The following is an 18225-nucleotide window of genomic DNA, read 5'->3' as shown; positions in this document are numbered from 1 at the left end:
AGAGCTCATAAAAACAAAAAAAAGAAATGATGTTTTAAAAATCTTCTTTGATAAACCTTGTTGGATAATGAAAGAACTTTGTTTTAAGTAATTATGTATGAATGATGCGTATTAATACAGATTTTTATTTTATGTTAATGAATATTGTTATGTGTTAATGAAGTTTTGATTAGTATTGTGTATTAATGAATTTTATATCATATTAATGAATGTTATGTGATTGTATTGATTGAATGTTATAGTTCATAAATGGATGAATGAATGAATGAAGTATGTAATTAGATGATAATGGGTACTTTAGATTGATGTTAGGGGGAGGGGGTGAGGCCAGATGAGCTTCCACCTTCACGTGGTTAGCCTTTTTAAGTAGAGAATATTATAGTATTCTTGAAACCAAGTGAAGCTCAAACTAACATAAAATGGACACTTTGCATGTCGTAGGTCTAAAATGATCCACAACTACTACTGCCCATGACATCATTTCCTTGGTTCTGAACCCGTGCAAGAGCAACCTGGCTTGGGTTGCACCCTTTTCTTAAATTAATCTTACTTAGCTTTAGGAATAGATCTTAGTTCCGCTCAAGATTCTCACCTTAAAACCTCAGATTCCCTTGTTTAATAGATCAATTATTATGATATGAAACAATCAACAATGACAAAATCAAATCAAATTAATTTTCACCTTTATTGTCAATCTTGTCATGTAGATTTTTGTTTAGATTTTACTTTGTTGTTCAGTCTCAATGTTTGAACTCAAAATCAGATCATCTTTAAAATGGTACAATTATTAAATGGAAAAAATAAAATCCTATCCTTTACCTTACGAAGTCATTATCTATCACACTTTGAAGAAGTTTTCCTCCTATGCTAAAGAAACCCATGCCTAAAGGACTGTATGGAACAATCCCAATCCCCAACACCCTATGAATGGAATAAAATGAAATAAAATAAATATAAGTAAGCTTGTATTCCTTATCTAAGTTCAAATGGAACAAAGTTCAAAAAAAAATCTTATTAAAAACTTCAACTTTTGGTATATACTGCGAACCCAATTCACAAATATTTATTCTCAGTTCTCTACAATCTATAAAGTAAACATTGAATCACGGACTGTTGAGGTATTATATCGTCACAACATTTACCTGGAGGTGGGAATAATTTGGGCCTCAGAATCCCTACTCCAGAGAGACCATTCAAGCTGCACAACAGTGATTGGATGCACTGCATGGGCCCTACGAATTGTTGAAGCAGAGGCTTCAGACAGACCCACATATTTTATATTTCCTTCTTCTACCAACTTCTTCAGTTCACCCATCTGTATAAAAGGAAAACTCATTTGCTTGTTATCAGATTTCTTTTGTTTTGCTAGGCCTCGGTAAAGAGCCAGAGGGATACAATCTTGCCCTCCAAAGCCATACAACCTTGATTATTAAACACATATTTTCTAGTGAAATTAGAGGTTTGAAAATTTGATTTTTTTTTGTTTCTAAGACAAATTCATTGACTCATGTTACATTAGCTTCATAAGAACTCATCTGTCATGACAACAAGTTGGACTAGTACTGCAATTAGTGACCTTTTGGAAAGGCTTAATGCTTCACCTTATGAGCATCATCTAAATGTAATGAGTGCTACGCATTCCATTCATTCTTATGAAAAATGAGTTCTTGTGAACCACTATTAAAATAACTTGTGTCAATGCATTTCACTAGAAAACCACACAGTTGAATCTTTGTAGTAAAATCACAATTTGACTTGCTGTAGAAAATATGTCATACTTATCAATCTCAAGAATTGATATGTAAAATATATTTCTCACATCAAATCAAATTCAAGATTCAACTATGTAGCTTTTGGAGAAAAACCATTGCCCAAAATTTTATAAATAAGATTAAAATAAAAAACCTGTCACGGTAGTACATATTTTGAATCTTAAAACTTACAGTGCCATGACAAAATAGTATTTTGGTGCAAGGTTAAGGGTTTGGAATTTGAAGACTTATAGTAGCTTCTATGGGTACAGTAATATCCACCCTGTGCTGGTAATAAAGATCAATGTGGTCTATATCAAGCCTCTTGAGGCTTGCTTCACAGGCAGCCCTGACATATGCAGGACCTCCCTTCACACCAAATTCTCCATTACTCCAAGTCAATCTAAACTTAGTTACAATATGCACCTTCTCTCTGATACCTTTCAGAGCCTATTTAGGAAGGAAAAATAAAAGCATTATGCACGGTGTTAGAACAATCAAGCTCAGAGAATTAATAGATTAAGAAATGGAAATAGTAAGAGTTGGAAACAAGATATGCATCTTGATAGCTCCTTTTTGAGAATGGCAAATTTCTGCATTTTGGTGAATTTTTAAAAATCTTGTCTTGATAGGGTTGGGATCATTTCTCAAAATTTTAGAAAACCCTAGTCATTTTTATAATCATCATGTCTCTTTAACCCTAGGCCTTAAGTATGAGCGAGTTTTCATTTTAAAGAAAGGAAAGAATCAATTTTTCTTTGATCTTTTCTGATCTTACGAAAAAGGAATTGACGTAACATCGCGGGCTTGTGTTGTGGTCTCTTCGATCTCATGATAGTCCTTGTATCATGTCATCGAAGGAGAATTTCATTTCTTTTTCGATCCCGCGGTGATCTTTATATCGAAAGATTGTATTGCGTTGTGTTTTGCTAATAAAAGGGGTCTTTTATGATCCCATGATTAGTGTTTGCTCATGGCATCGGGAGCAGAAGACAAAGGGGATCACGATCCTGCGATAAAGCTTTTGTCGTCAGGTCGCAAAGCAGATAGATGGAGCCCGACGATCTTACGAGGTGTGTCGTATGAACGGAGAATGAAATCAAATGGGTTAAGACATTACGACGAAGGCATTGTCGTATGATTGAATGATGGATAAAGATGTGTTATGATGGTGAGACACCCTGTTGTCGTAGGATCGTGGAATTCATGAATGCAAGCGTGTCACTTGCTGACATGACAAATGTCAGATTCCTGTTGAAATTGAGCCAGTATATAGATGCCAAATGTGTTCAGAATCAACATTAGTGGGACCAAGGGTAGTGAGATGGCGCATGGATAACGGTCTTCGATCTTATGATAAGTTCTTTCATCGTAAGATCTCAAAACTCTAAGGAAGGGTTTCCCGATGATGCGACTAGGGTTTGTCATAGCATCGCATGGATAATTTGTGTAACCATGATGTAACAGTGTAATATTTTTAGCTTAACCGTAACATCGTAGGACAAAATATGATGGGTTGCGATGCTACGAGGCGGTGAGTTCAACTGCGATCCTGGGATCGTAGGACTTATGACTATGACTTACGATGCCCCAAAAATGTTTGTCGTGGGATTGTAAAACATAATGAGTAAGCTGTCGATGCTGCGATAAAGGAGTTATCGTAGAATCATGAAAGAATGTCATTTTTGCCGATTGCTCGATGTGAAGTTTTTTATAGGACATCGTGGAATCGGAGAGCCGTTAACATAATATTGTGATATTACAAAAGGTCTTTTCAGTTGCCTTGTCATAACTTTGACCAATGCCTAACAGTTTTCTACCAAGCATTTGACCAATGCCCAATAGTTTTCTACCAAGAATTGGTCAAAATTTCAACCAATGCCCTGTAGTTTTCTACCAAGCATTGGTTGAAATTTCAACCAATGCCTTGCAGTTTTCTACCAAGCATTGGTCAAAAATTTGACCAATGCTTAGCAGAAAATGTGTTGGCAATTTCAAAAGTTTTCGACCAACGTATTGGTCAAAAATTCGACCAACCTACTAGTTGGTCAAAATTTCGACCAGAAATTTTTTGACCAATGTGTAGGTCAAATTTGGTCAAAAACTGGGTCAAAATTTTGACCAATAAAGGTCAAAAAATGAGCCCAAATGTACTAGTGCAAGTTGTCAAATGTATAACAAACAAAGATAAGCTATACATTCAATTATTTGTTGGAAACATGTATTTTACTTTTATGATGCATATGCAAGACTAAGGTAAGATTAATTGAGTTTTGTCATCATTATAGTTATTTTACACTTAGTTGCGAGAGATAGATTTATCTAATGGATTGTTATTTCAATCTTTCATTTATATGAATATTGAATTTGAGCATATCTTCTAATCTTAAGTTGTTGCCACAATTAAGAAATTAGAAGGAAAAGAATGATATAGTGGTATCTGAAGTCCTAATTGATTCAGTGGTATCTGAAGCCCTAATTGATTTAGTGTTATTTGAAGCTCTAATTGATTAAGTGGTATTTGAAGCCCTAATTGATACAGTGGTATTTGAAGCTCTAATTGATACAATGGTAATCGATGCCCTAATTGATACAATGGTATGTGATGCTCTAATTTTATATAGTGGTATTTAATGGTAATCATCATTTGATTTTGATATAGCGGTATTGGATAGAAGTCATTATATGATATTATTATAGTAGTATTTGTGGACTAATTTGGGTGATTGCAGAAACATCCCTACAATGATTTCTCAATTCAAATTCTATGGTATTTGGATTTTAATTTCTATAGTAAATTCATTGATGGTGCTTTAAGTTCTTAGTTGAGAAATTTTGTTTAACTATTTTTAACCGCCAATCTCTTTCATATGAACATGACTGATATAACTATCTTCCTATGAAATTGAAGTAATAATTGTATTCTTTGAGTATGTTAGTTGTTAATTAAAACCCTGAAAAACTAGTTGTTACATATACAAGAATAGAGAAAAATACTTCAGTTGTGTATCACAAATACTTGGTATAAAATAATATTGAAATGATAGAGAATCTGGAAAGTTCTTGAGAAGAGCTTTCTGAATCTTTTTACAGATCGAAAAATGGAGCTATAATGAGAAAGTTACGCTCCCTGAAAGATTGAAGACATCATCCAAATTCGAGTGAAAAAAAAGGTACCAAACTAGGAAAAAATCCAAAAAATACTTGCACCATTGTCTCCATCTCTGAATTAGCCTTCCTGCGCTTCTTTCAGATTGAAAAATACCCTCGTATGCTCAAGTTAGAGCGAAAAGACTGCCAGGGCCTCTAGAAGGCAAGCAATTTTAATTTTTTTTTAACAAAAAAATTGAAAAAATACATTGAGCAGAGCTTGGGCAGTGCGACCTGGTGGCAGTGGCTCTCGAGTGACGCTTTGGCTAAGCGACGACGAGCTCTAGCAGTGGTGATGAAGCTGTGACAACAGGATGGTAGTGCAACGACGGTTGCGGTGGTCACGAGGCTGTGGAGCTCGTTGCAGTTCCATTGCGATTTACAAACCACGATGATGGTTACTACGGGTAGTGTAATCACGATGATCAAAAAACCATTGTTTTGCAATTTTTTTGCCTCAAATTATGTGTAGAGGCCATACGACCTTGTTATGAAAAAAAAATTGCCTCCCTAGTCAACATTATCCAAAATCAACAAATCTTATATGATTATAAGGGTTTTGACGCCTTCTAAATCTAATTGTGAGGTCTGTTTGACCTTAAAGTGCTTTGAAAATAAAAGACCCCCTATTTTCATAGAAAATGCCAGATTTGTTCTGTCAAACCGTTGTTCTTCTTTTTCTCCAAATACTAAACTAGCTACAACAGATCCAACTTTGATACTATGAAGGATTTGAGCAATACAAACCCACAAAGCCCGAATAATGCCTACATGCAAGAACTTGCCACAGAGAAGAAAAAACAAAGAAAAGGCAAGGGTTTTGCTTTGAGAATATGCAAATTATATTATCAGACTCAAAAGAATAAGAGATATTTACAAAAGACCAATCTTTATAGAAGGAGATCAAAAAATCTAAAAGAGAAACCCTAAGAGGTAAATGACATTTAATAATTACTAATTAATTATTAAATAAAAATGCAAAGTGTATAAAGTGAAATCTTAAGAAGGGAGTAAAGGTCATTTAATAAATGAAATGAAATGAACCTTTTACTTTAACATAAATTACCCTCTCTCTTTTGGCCTTTAGTGATTTTGGTTGTTCTCTATGTTTGTGAAAATGGGCCAACAATACTTCTAATTTATAGTGTAAGGAGCTTTCAAAAAAATTCAAAGATGCTTGATCTCACACAAATTCAAAATTAAAAGTTCAATCCCTTATGGTATCCTATTCAATGAAGTGGGGACTGCTCCTATCGCATCAATTGCTGTGTTGTGACTAAGATATTTAAAAATAGTTCAACAAATGGATGAGGATAAATGACGTAAGGTTGTCTTTAGCAATAGAAAAGAAGGAAGACTTGGAAGCGATAAACAACAATTAGTTTAATAAATGAGATATTTACTTGAACTCATGCCCCATAAATAATAAAGAGATAAAGGTCTCTGCCACGAATAAAGTTTACAAGCATCCTTAGGATAAAGGCTTAACAAGAAAAAAAAGTACTATATTGCAAAGTTCAATCTAACTTGTAATTATCATAAAAAATATTACATTAGGGTCAATATCTCTTGGCGAGCCAAAATTCTTATTGTTCAGTTAAGCACAAAATATCATCAACTTCTCTATAAAATCGAGCATTGGAAGATATCAAAAGAAGCTTCGAAGGAAAGAGTGTATTTTCGGCACCTCCAACAAAGTGGAAACAAAAAATAATTCATTTTAGAGTGTGATGCCTTCAAGGACAACACAGACAATTTTGCTACCCAATACTTGAACGTGTTCCAACGATTGTGGTAGGAGTTGTTGATTTGATACTCATTGATTTTATATCCATACTTATTGACTTAATGTCCAATTTTTTTGATAACATTGCACCCAATAGTAGTGACTTTAAATTTGTTAGTCCAATGATGAACACCCATAATTGAATGAAATGTACCCTTAGTTTTTAAAAACAACTAATAATGTGATGTCACATCAGTTGGACAAGTATGGCTACTCTTTTTGCACAATTCTTGATCTTACTTTTTAGTTGGACTGTTTTGGACAATTTGACAAAAAGAATGTTGATGTGGCAACATAATTGATGACGTGGACTTGAAACTTTAGTAATAAGAAAATGACTTTCCAAATAAGCTACTATAAAAAATATGAACAATTCAAATTTTTAGGTAGAATTTTGATAAGCCTGAAAAAAAAATGCTCTAGTTATCTCGAAAACAGACTCTTGAACATATATATTCAGCGAAAGGACTCTTGATGAGCGAAGAACGCTCACCACTAAGTTGAACCAAAAAAAGACCAGAAAAATCAATTTGTGAAGCGGTCGGTCCTATAGGCTATCTTTACCCTCATGCACCTTAAATAATTTATTTCTCCCTTCCCATGTGACCTAGAGCAATACCCATACGCGAATATGCCTTGGTCTCAAATACCGAGTAACATGTAGCAAGAATGAACTCGGGAATCCTTCCATCCATATTTATCACGGGGGGCGGCGGCAATGGCTTGTATCTTGCGACCAGCGGTCGTAAGCCTTGAGGTTCGTAGTTGTATTCTGTGTCGTCCACTTACTAAATCACTTTGCAGAGGTCGCTTACTTCACAGGGGTCTTAAATCAGCCGTCCCACCACGTTTGGTTGGGAAATTTCATGGCGGCCACGTAGAGGGCTTGAATTCACTAAGTCATGGCTTCTGTGTTAGGGCAACGGATGTGTCCGATCCTGGCTCTGTTGATTCTCCCATGATGCAGGCAATGCAAAATAAGGTAACTTTTTCTTTGCATTCCTTTCTTAAAAATGGTTACTTTAAAGTCAGTCTACTCCTAAGGGATTCAAGGTGAATCGAACCGATGCCCTTCTTATGGTCATTATGGCTATTTGCCTCTTCAACAGACTGTTGTTTTTCGAATTATCGACAACAGGGTTACAGGTGTGAGTATATACCATATTGATTAGAGCACAACCAACATATTGAGAACTCAGTTTGGTCTAAGTCTTGAACTTGCTCAAAATAGTTGACGTGCAGTTTGTAAAACTGGGCAAAATATTCAATTAAGGCTTAATCTAAATCACCTAAAAGTTGACCAGAAGCGCATTCACCGAGTTCATGTTACAATTCCTGTTGGATTCTCGTTTGGACGCTTCATAACTGGCCTAAATGTTGAAGTGCGTTTTGGTAGGTTTTTCTTTTTTCTTTTGCTTCTGCATTTTAAAATTATTGAGTGGCAAGTCTCGAAAGTCGAGTTAGCTGGTCTAGCCAGTTCTCACTTGTTTTAGGACAAGTTTTCCCAGACTTCAAGGGTCTGAAAACTATAGCCTATCTTTAGCCGAGGGGCATTGAACTCTGGAAATACTTTTGTCAACTTCCCAGGCCGAGTGGGAGGGCTTTTCAAACACATTGCCTTAAATCTCAATTTCCCAAAAAAAATGAATAGCCAATGTTCGTCTGATTGTCATAATAGTTTATTGCCATCCTTGATAGTTTGATAGTTTAAGTAAAACTTATTTGTGCTGTAGCATTGACTCAACATATGTGTTGGCTCTTTCAGATTTAACTCTGTTAAGCAATTTTCAATTGCTGTTTCTGAAATCGATTGTGTAAAGATTTTTTTCCATCAATGTTTCGGATCACACTCTGTGATCCATCATCAGGATGAGAGAGAAAACAAAAGGAAAAAATGAGATGTGTTGCAGATTGGACCTCTCTAAAGAGAAGGGGAGTTTGAAGAGGTGGGAGAAAGGTCAAATGAGACCACAAGAAGTCAAAACAAGCCAAAAAAGGATACAAAGAGAGAGAACCAAAATAATTAAAAAAGAAAGAACCCCAGATAGACCCATAAGAAAATAAAAATAAAAGAGACACAAAGTACTAAGGAAAATATATAAAGAGTTGTAAAGAAGTAAAACTTAAAAAATAATAAATAAAAAGCTAATCGAATTATAAACATAGAATATAATACTATGGCAAAGTACTTAATTAGTTGATAAGCAATGCCAATTCTTCCCCAGTTTTGAACTTTCCAGGCTAAGAGGGGCAGGGTCATTTTAAAATATAACCTTTCAGATTGATTTCCACAATCCTATACTCATCAGCTGTACTGTTTGCCAGAATCTTTTACAGCTATCCTTTGGACTTCCCTCGGCTGAATGCGGTTAGGTATTATTGAAACATTGCCTTACATCTTTATTTCCACATATTGCACATATATGGCAATTACATTTTATGTCATAATAGTTTTTAGTTGTCATTTGTCATATAAGAAAATTCAGTTGCTGCAGTATGGCAATATTTTATAGCTATTCTTGACATTTAAGGAAAATTTAAACTGCTTCGTCTGGATTAGTTTAACGGCTATGTCAACTGTTTATTTACTGAACCCTTGTTGAAACCTTAGTCAAAGAATAATGGAGGGCACACTCTTATTTCAATACATGTGTGGGATGAATTTTGTCCTCTTATGTGGAAATCGTTATGGCCTCATCCGAATGTATTTATTTATTTTCTCAACAATTATTGCAATGCCATTGTTTGTGAAAATTCCAGAACAGGTCTGATGCTTCATTTTAGTCATTTAGAATGAGGTGTGTGTTTATTGGTAGAAAAATATTAACAGTACTAGACAAGAAAGAGGATTTTTTTTTTGAGAAAATTTGGGTGAAAGCAGCAAGTTTTGTATGATTTCATTTAAACTCAGTAAGGGCCCTTTCCCTTAATGTTCACTCCAGTAAATAGACTGCTACCATAGTTTTCTCTACGCAGCCATTTTGACAGTTGAACGGATGCCCGATTCAAAACAAATGCAAGCAGATACACAACTGGAACATTTTATGATGTATATAACAGTGATCACTTGACCCGCCCATTTGATTTATTTAGAGACATGAATCATTCTTATTACATCTAGTTGCTAAATTGAGAGCCGATCTTGTCTGTTCAGATAAAGTAAGAAATTGGAGCAGAGTTTACCTTATGTATTGTGCCCACTTGAATTCTAACTGTATGCTCATCCATCTGTAGTGGCACTCCATTGTGAAATGAAAAAATAGAGCCATTGAGGCCACACTGAATATAGATAGGTATGAAGCAATGTCATGCTTGAAGCACATTCATTAATGAAGTAGCAGAGAATTGAGAATCATACTCACTTTTGCACTGCTCAGTATCATATTTGAGCAGGGTGAGTGTTCTCTCTAAACAAGCCCCCTTACAATCTATAAAGTAGGTAGAGCTAAAATGAGTCTATTACTTCATGTATTGCTCGAAGAACCAATGGAGGAGTTGTCGAGGGAGAGAAAAAGGATATTTTTGAGTGGTTCACATAAGGTGATCTCAAGATTGATCGAAGGAAGTCTTGTCTCCTCTCTTTGGCTAGTAAGGATGGACAAAAAGCAACCTGAGTCCAAAGCCTCCTACTAGAACATTGACCCTTGAAGTTTCTCTTGATGCCTTAGAAATTTTATTTTAACACCACTTCAAAGTAACTTACATGGGCATAATATCTTAGTAGTTGGTTCACTAGTGTTTCAGATTTCTGTTTAGCGGTCAAAATCACCAATTGTAATATAGAAGCTGCTAATCAACATTCAGAAACATTTTCAGGGATCAAATGGTTTAATTGTTGGCTGATATATCATTGTAGATGTAGCGGATATCTAATCTCCACATCTTCAGTAATAGTAATGATTCATTTTGACATCAATATGACTCAACTGTACTTGCCACACATTTTTGAAAATGTTGGCAAAGGGACATTGGTCAAACAGGTGAATTTTAACCTGAATTTTGATTGGTCCCTTAGGGAGTCATTTGAAAGCTTCAGGGATTTGCAGAGGCTTTACGTCTTGAATGCTCAAATAGTTACTAAATGATGATACACTTTGATTCTAGCATCTCATTGTTATCCCATTTGCATCGTACAACAATGGTCCAAATGCTATTATTTCAGATTTGTATCATCATGTAGACTGAATTTTGAACAGAAATATGGTAGTGCTTTGTTTTCTTGATTATAACCAAGCATAGTGCATAATGCATATGTTGTAGGGGTAGTGAATCAGTTGTATGTCAATAATAACTTTAAAACACTTAACTAAATTACGAATCTGAAAGATCCACAATAATGTAAGATCCACAACACATAAGATCCACAACACATAACATAATGATAGGGAAAACCCTGGTGGGAGTCTAACCAACAAGATGAATGTACTTTGCTAAAAGTACTGCCTGGTCAAGAGAAAAATAGAGAACAATAGGATGCACAAGCACCCATAGGCGTACTGCTCAATCCGCAAGGTTCACTGCCCAGAGCACACTGCTCACAATACAATTTCGGATCTGGCCTTAAGTCGGGTTCACCAATCTTATCATCAATTACAAAGTGTGGACATATTGTCCATTACAATTGAAATGACTAGTAGCATCTGCAATGCCAATACAGTTCCAATGAAGTACAAACTTTGCCTCAAACGCAGATTACAAATACTGCTAGCTTCGCTTCTTACTCACACTTTTAATTGCACACACACTCCCACACTCAATTACGGAATTATCTTATATTTATACATGTTGAAAGGCCGATCTAGTCCCAACAAAAGATATAATACCGTAAGCTCAATCTTTAATGTGATCCAAGTCAAGTCGGCTAAGACTTAGATAGGACCCAAATCTTCAACCATGAAAATGCAACAACATTGCCAAGGCGTCACTAACAATTGTAGCACGTTACTCCATTAAATCAGTTAGGAGAAGAATGAAGAATTGCCAATGCACTACCAAAACACCAAATCCAATAGCCAAAATCAATGTGTGCCAAGCCAATGGTCATCACACGATCCAAGAACACCCAAAAGCAGCATGACTAGAATTAAGAACCTTTGCAACATCTCCGACACAAAATCCAAACTTATTTTCAACTTTGATCAATAAGAATACCAAAATACTAAATTTTGTCATATCAAAAGATAGCTTGCAGTATTCAGAATCATGAATGGCATCAGTTTAGGACACAATGATGTGTCCAAGTACAAACACCAGCTTTGCAACCTAAGAACAATGTAATGTCCCCATTTTTGTTAGTATGAGAATTTCAGGGATTAGCCCATTATTGTAATTCTTGTAAGCTAATTATTGTGGATAGAGGGTCTTCTCAGGTAGTGGCTTGGCTTGGGAGGGTCTTGTGTTCTCCACAATTCAGTAATCTACAGATTGGTCTTCATTTGGCTCAGATTGGACTTCATTTGGGCTTAGATTTGTGTACTTACTATTTTTGGGAAGTTGGGTGTTGATTGAGATGGATCCTTTCTATTTTTGGAAAGTGCATTTGGTCACATGGAGAAATAATAGGTGTGGTTCCTACTTTAGATGATATATTTAAAGGATGAGTATTTTGTGAGTTATTATATTTTTAATGGCCAAATTATTATTAAATCATTAAATGACTTATTATAAAGTTATAGTTTAACTTTATGATTTCACTTAAGTCGAGGGTTGAGTAATATTTGGATGGGGCCATTTGTTATATGCCTAAGCCAAGCACTAAATATTTAAAGTGATGTTGTGTTGGAAAGTTTCAAGAGATGAGTTCTTTGGGTAAACTTTCGCAGTTTCCAAAGTTGAGTTCTTTTGGAAACTTTTATCAACAAAGTATTATAAATATGAGCTCATTTCATTGGAAAAAGCACGCTTGAATATTTATTTGCTTTTGTTGTCTTGTGGCTTTTCTGAGGTTCTGAATTTTGTTGCCCTTGTTGAAGTATAAGGGTTGAGTCAGAGATTCTGAGAAGTGCTTGTCAATTCATAGCTGAGGTATTGTGAATTGTTTGATTTGAATTTTGTATCTCCTATTTTCTCTGTGGCTAAGGAGAAACTTGCTGCTAATGATTGTGTTTGGATTTGTGAAGGGATTCAATAATGTTTTCTAATATCAATCTAAATCTACATTCTTGAGGTTCGATTTGGCTTTCAGATTGACTGCGATCATTTGTGAGACCACGTTTTGGTATCCTTTATTATTTTCTTTTTTTGATATATGGTTGAGGGTTTGTGGAAGTGTGGAAATTGTTCTCTTGCAAATTATTGCTGAAGTATAATAATTTGCCTTCTCTTCCTTTATTGTCTCATTCTGTGGCTGAGGAGAGATATTTGTGAAAGGTGTAAACATTGATTACAAGGAAGTTGTGAATTGCTGAAGTAATAATTACCTGCATTTGGATCTAGAGTTTGATTGTATTACAAACTAATTGGTAAATATTTGCTTAATATTAACAATGATCAATAGATCAATGTATACAAAAAGAATGAACAATGTTTCCTTAGGAAACAATCGTAAAGAATAGAAACATTCTATTCTAGCTAATAGAAAATTAATAGTTAACTATAGGCTAACTAAAAATTAGAAACATTCTAATAATTACAATAGATTACAGATAGATAACCATTAGATAATAATGTCAAAGATGGTAGCTATGATAGAGATCCTTGGAAATATGAACGTTATTACCGTTATTGTTACGTTCAGTTGAAAAGGACACTTATGTTTAAATTGTAATATTAAATGTAATGACATGTGTTATTCGACATGCATTGAGGCATGGAAACTCAAAGAGTTGTTATTTTATTTGTAATACAGAGTCTTGTTTTGGGAATTTGGAGAGACCTTCGGTTGGAATGTGAAGAGTCTCTCCTTAAGTTATTTATATCGGATTAAGCAATAGACATTGTACACTTGAATTCTATTATCAATAAAATGATAAGTTTTGTTGTGTAGCTGGGTTTTTCCCTTCATTCTAGAAGGGTTTTTCCAGGATATTTTTGGTGTCTTTGTTTCAGTTTTATCTCTTTCTTTTTGCTGGTTATCTTCATTGATTTCTGGGCTCTAGTTTTAACATGGTATCAGAGCCAGAATAAATAACAACTTATAAGTAACTTTTTCTTGTTTCAATATTGTGCTTCAATTTATATATCTGTGTCTGAGTCTTCAGATCCTTAATATTGTTTTTATTAAATTATCTTTTGCTCAAATCCTATGGTGATGTGCACGTCAGGTGGTTCAGTGGCTTTCGTCAGATCTCTCATGGGCGGATGTGTCTAAATGATGCTCAGATTGATTGATTAAGAAGCTTTCTTTGATTTCTGTCTCTATTGCTTATGCTGTCTCGTTTATCGATTTCGTGTGTATTCAATATTGGGCATCTACTTCGATGTAACATTTAAGTCTATTTATGCTTTTAATTTAAGTTGCGTATAGTAAAAATCAGGCAAATCATTTTGATTGGGTATATTGTAAATTCTAAGCAGGGTGTATTGTTTTTCTTTTCGATTAAGTGAAAATGAAGGTTTCACCTTGGTAATTGATGACTAGAGTTTATTATTTTATTGGTTCTTGTGCCATTTGTCTTCCTCTATTGTCAATGTTTACCCTTGATATGCTTTGTGACAATGTAATGTTGTCGATCGTTTTATTTTATTTTTGGTTTGGAATAGTATTGATGACTGTTTTTTATAAGTTTCTTCCGTAATGGGTTGGTAGTCTCATCTTTTATTTATGTGCAGTGACATTATCATGCGCACCCTTTATTATTTTGGATGGTGATTCTTTTGATTTCGTGTGCTGAGAAGAGTTTTTTGGGTGTTATTTGTTTCATACTCTTCTCATATGATTGTTTTATGGTGTGATGCATCCTTCCTTAGGTGATCAACAATTGATCATTTTGGCGTTCAAGCATCTATCGATTATTAGGGAGTTTAATGCTTGGGAAATATATCACATGCTGTGTGGCGAGCATAGTGCAAGATCCTAATTGTCCAAAGATAGACATTGTACAACATCATTGAGTTTTCCGTGCATGGTGATCATTTTCGGCAGGGGAAACAAGGGAGTCCCTCTTTGTTTTGCAATTACCATAGTATTGAACATGCATGGTCCTTGCAATCACCATAGTATTGAACATGCATGGTCCTGGTCATAGCGGGAGCTATGCTTCAAGCGCATGCTATAGGATAGGCTGAATTAGTTGCAGACTTCTCCTCGCTTGCTACTGGAGTCAATAAGTATCATGTGTTTGTCATGCGAATTGCAGAAGACGTAGCTTGAGTATTCGTCAAGGATTTGAATGGCATCTTCATCCCAAAGTTGTGGTCAAGGAAATAAAGTGTTTGTTTTACCATTTGCAGTGATAAGAGGAATAGTTCCTGCAATAGAGACATACACCAATCCCTTGTTGGGCTTAGATCATAGCTTGAGATAAGTATTATTGTTCTATGTTCTGTTTTCTTTCACGTGGTATTAATATCATATTTTTATATGAAAATTTATATTGATACTATGAGCTTTTCATAAGCTGTAGAGGCACCATTCTGAATCTCTTTGTGTATGTGTGAATTATTGATTGGAGACTTTAGTTGTGACATTCAATTCTGCAAAAATATCAATTAATGTCATTCTATGTTATGTCTTGACGATATTAGAGTCAATACAGTATTGTAGTGTAAGTCTGGTTGGAATCATCTGTGATTACAATCGCTTAGTTATAGAAACAGAGGCATTGTAATTGGTACTGTCTTTGACTAATATTGTGAAAAGTATTCTTGTGTGAAAGGATTTTGTTGAGAAAGCAGCATATACTTCAGGAGTAATGTTTTGCTCTATGGGAGTTCAATGGTTTTATATAGCTGGTAATAGTGTTTTCTTTTCAGTATTCATCTCTTTATAAAATAGATTAGTTTACTAATCTCTCTTCGTTGCATGATACAACAAAAACAATGATTAAGAGCTGATGTTTTAGCTTCAGAGGGAGGTTTCATAATTAAGAGGGACTGCTTATGGAATTCCCTTGCATTATCATATTTGCCTATGATGCTTATGGTATTTGTGAAATTGACTTAAGTAGAACTAAGTCTTATTTTGTTATGCCTATTTTTATTCTTGTGTGAATAAATGAGACTGTAAGATCAGCTATGATAACTCTTTCACTATGCGATAGTGAACATTATTTTGAGAGTCCATGATTTCATCACGTTGAGAGATTCTGTGATGGGAGTTGGATGTCATGTTGAGAGATTCCATGACAGTTCACGTTGAGAGAGTCCGTGAATAAAGGCTTAGCTGTGAGTCTTGCAAATCTTTTTATGTTGAGTGATTCCATGAATATGAGTAATTGTTACAGAGTTTCATGTTGAGTGATTCCATGAATGTGATTAATTGTTACAGGGTTTCATGTTGAGTGATCCCATGAATGTGATTGATTGTTACAGGTTTTCATGAATTTTATAGGATATATGGGATGAGATTTTATCATTAACATTTTGGTTGCAGTCTTGTGTGATTGTTCAGTTAAAGATCTCTCTTTGGCTAAGAGGGAGTGTTGAAGATGGTAGCTGCGATAAAGATCTTTATCTCTGGAAATATGAACGTTATTACTGTTATTGTTACTTTCAGCTGAAAATGACACTTATGTTTAAATTGTAATATTAAATGTAATGACATATGCCATTTGACGTGCATTGAGGCACAAAAACTCAAAGAGTTGTTATTATATTTGTAATAGTCTTGTTTTGGGAATTTGGAGAGACCTTTGGTTGGAATGTGAAGAGTCTCTCCTTAAGTTATTTATATCGCATGAAGCGATAGGCATTGTACACTTGAATTTTATTATCAATAAAATGATAAGTTTTGTTGTGTGGCTAGGTTTTTCCCTTCATTCTAGAAGGGTTTTCCCAAGATATTTCTGGTTTCTGTGTTTCAGTTTTATCTCTTTCTTTTTGCTGGTTATCGTCATTGATTTTTGGGCTCTTTTTATAACAAATAATAGACTTTATATTATCGTAATACCCTCCTTTAATGGTTGATCTATCTACAACATTAAGTTGTCCATCGAATTTGACAAACTTATCAGGACCAAGAGGCTTGGTGAGAATGTTTGTAGTTTGATCCATTGTAGGAACATACTACAAGTCTATAGTCCCATCTTCAACCAATTGTCGTATGTAGTGACAGTGAACATCCACATGCTTGGTTCATTCATTGAAGATTGGATTCAGTGCTAACTTGATAACGCCTTCGTTATCAACAAACAAAGTGGTCAGTCCTGTTGGTGACATTTGCATATCCCCAAGCATCTGACGAAGCCAAACAACTTCACAACTTGCCTTAATTGTCCTTCTGTATTCAGCCTCTGTAGAGGAGAGAAACTACCTGCTACTTCTTACTGGTCTATGTGACAGTACTTGATCCCAAATTGAACACATATCCAGAAGTTGACTTTTTATCATCAATAGAGTCTGCCCAATCTGAATCAGTGAATCTATTGAGTCTACGATTAGAATGCTGTGAGTAAAGAAGTCCATAATCTGTAGCGCCCTTCACATAATGAAGCACACACTTTGTTGCCATCCAATGATCAGCCTTGGGAGTTGTCATAAAGTGTGAGAGGTAGCTGACTGCGAATTTAATATCACCTAGTAGCAGAGAGGTAGATGAGGATGCCTGCTAGTTGCCTGTATGTAGTATCAACAATGGGAGGAGAATTAGATTTGGTTGATAACTTGAGACCTTTCTCCATGGGTGTAGATGCAAGTTTGCAATCCTGTATATAGAATTTGTTTAACAAAGCCCTAACATATTTGGACTGAGAGATGAATATACTAGAAGACTGTTACCAAACCTCAACACCCAGGCAATAATGCATGAGCCCAAGGTCAATCATATCAAAAGACTAGCATAAATTTTGTTTAGACTAACAGAGCCCTGGCATATTTGGACTAAGAGATGAATATACTAGAAGACTGTTGCCAGTCTCAAAACCTAAGCAATAATGCATGAGCCCAAGGTCAGTTATATCAAAGATTGGCATAAATCCTGTTTGATTCCTTGAATCAAAGATATTGAACTGCCAATAATGATCAAATCATCCACATAAATAACCAGAAGGATGATTTCATTGTTCGTAGTCTTCATATACAAATTTCTGTCTGAAGAATTCCTTTGGAAGTCACGCTGTGTTGCCATGGCTAGGACTGATCTGATTGTGCTCATCTTTGCAGTAGAAGCAAAATTCTCCTCATAATTAATGCCTTGATGCTGAGAAAAGCCCTTTGCAACTAAACGAGCTTTGTGCTTATCCAAAGTACCATCAAATTTGTGTTTGATTTTGTAAACCCATTTGCAACCATTGGGTTTCTTCCCTAGTGGAAGATCAGAAAGGACCTAGGTGTTATTCTTGAGCAGACTTTGGTGTTAAGATGTCATGGCCTATTCTCACTTTGGAATTCCTTTAGCCTCGGAATATGTTTGAGGTTCAAACACATTATAAATGTTGGCAA

At 35.1% G+C, this 18225-nt stretch overlaps 2 protein-coding genes across 2 annotated transcripts in view; one reads left to right on the top strand and one right to left on the bottom strand.

The window, feature by feature from the left end:
* Positions 1–815: 815 nt before the first annotated feature.
* Positions 816–3434, bottom strand: LOC149575047 (putative aldo-keto reductase 2). Its single transcript, XM_089815989.1, has 4 exons — positions 3336–3434; positions 2005–2201; positions 1143–1316; positions 816–921 (listed from the first exon to the last, which is right to left on the bottom strand). The coding sequence occupies exons 1-4, from the start codon at positions 3432–3434 to the stop codon at positions 816–818; spliced, it is 576 nt and encodes a 191-aa protein (XP_089672115.1).
* Positions 3435–7144: 3710 nt separating this feature from the next.
* LOC149575046 (BolA-like family protein) overlaps positions 7145–18225 on the top strand; it is a 42037-nt gene continuing 30956 nt past the window's right edge. Inside the window, exon 1 of the mRNA XM_089814910.1 lies at positions 7145–7669. Coding sequence (XP_089671036.1) covers positions 7406–7669 — 264 coding nt within the window. The 5' untranslated portion in view covers positions 7145–7405. The remainder of the gene's footprint in view (positions 7670–18225) is intronic.

The sequence above is a fragment of the Cupressus sempervirens genome, chromosome 2, assembly GCF_028749045.1.
Source record: "Cupressus sempervirens isolate cs-2001-9-10 chromosome 2, ASM2874904v1, whole genome shotgun sequence".
Lineage (NCBI taxonomy): Eukaryota > Viridiplantae > Streptophyta > Pinopsida > Cupressales > Cupressaceae > Cupressus > Cupressus sempervirens.
The sequence above is the reverse complement of the archived record's forward strand: the minus strand, read 5'-3'. Positions and strand labels throughout refer to the sequence as shown.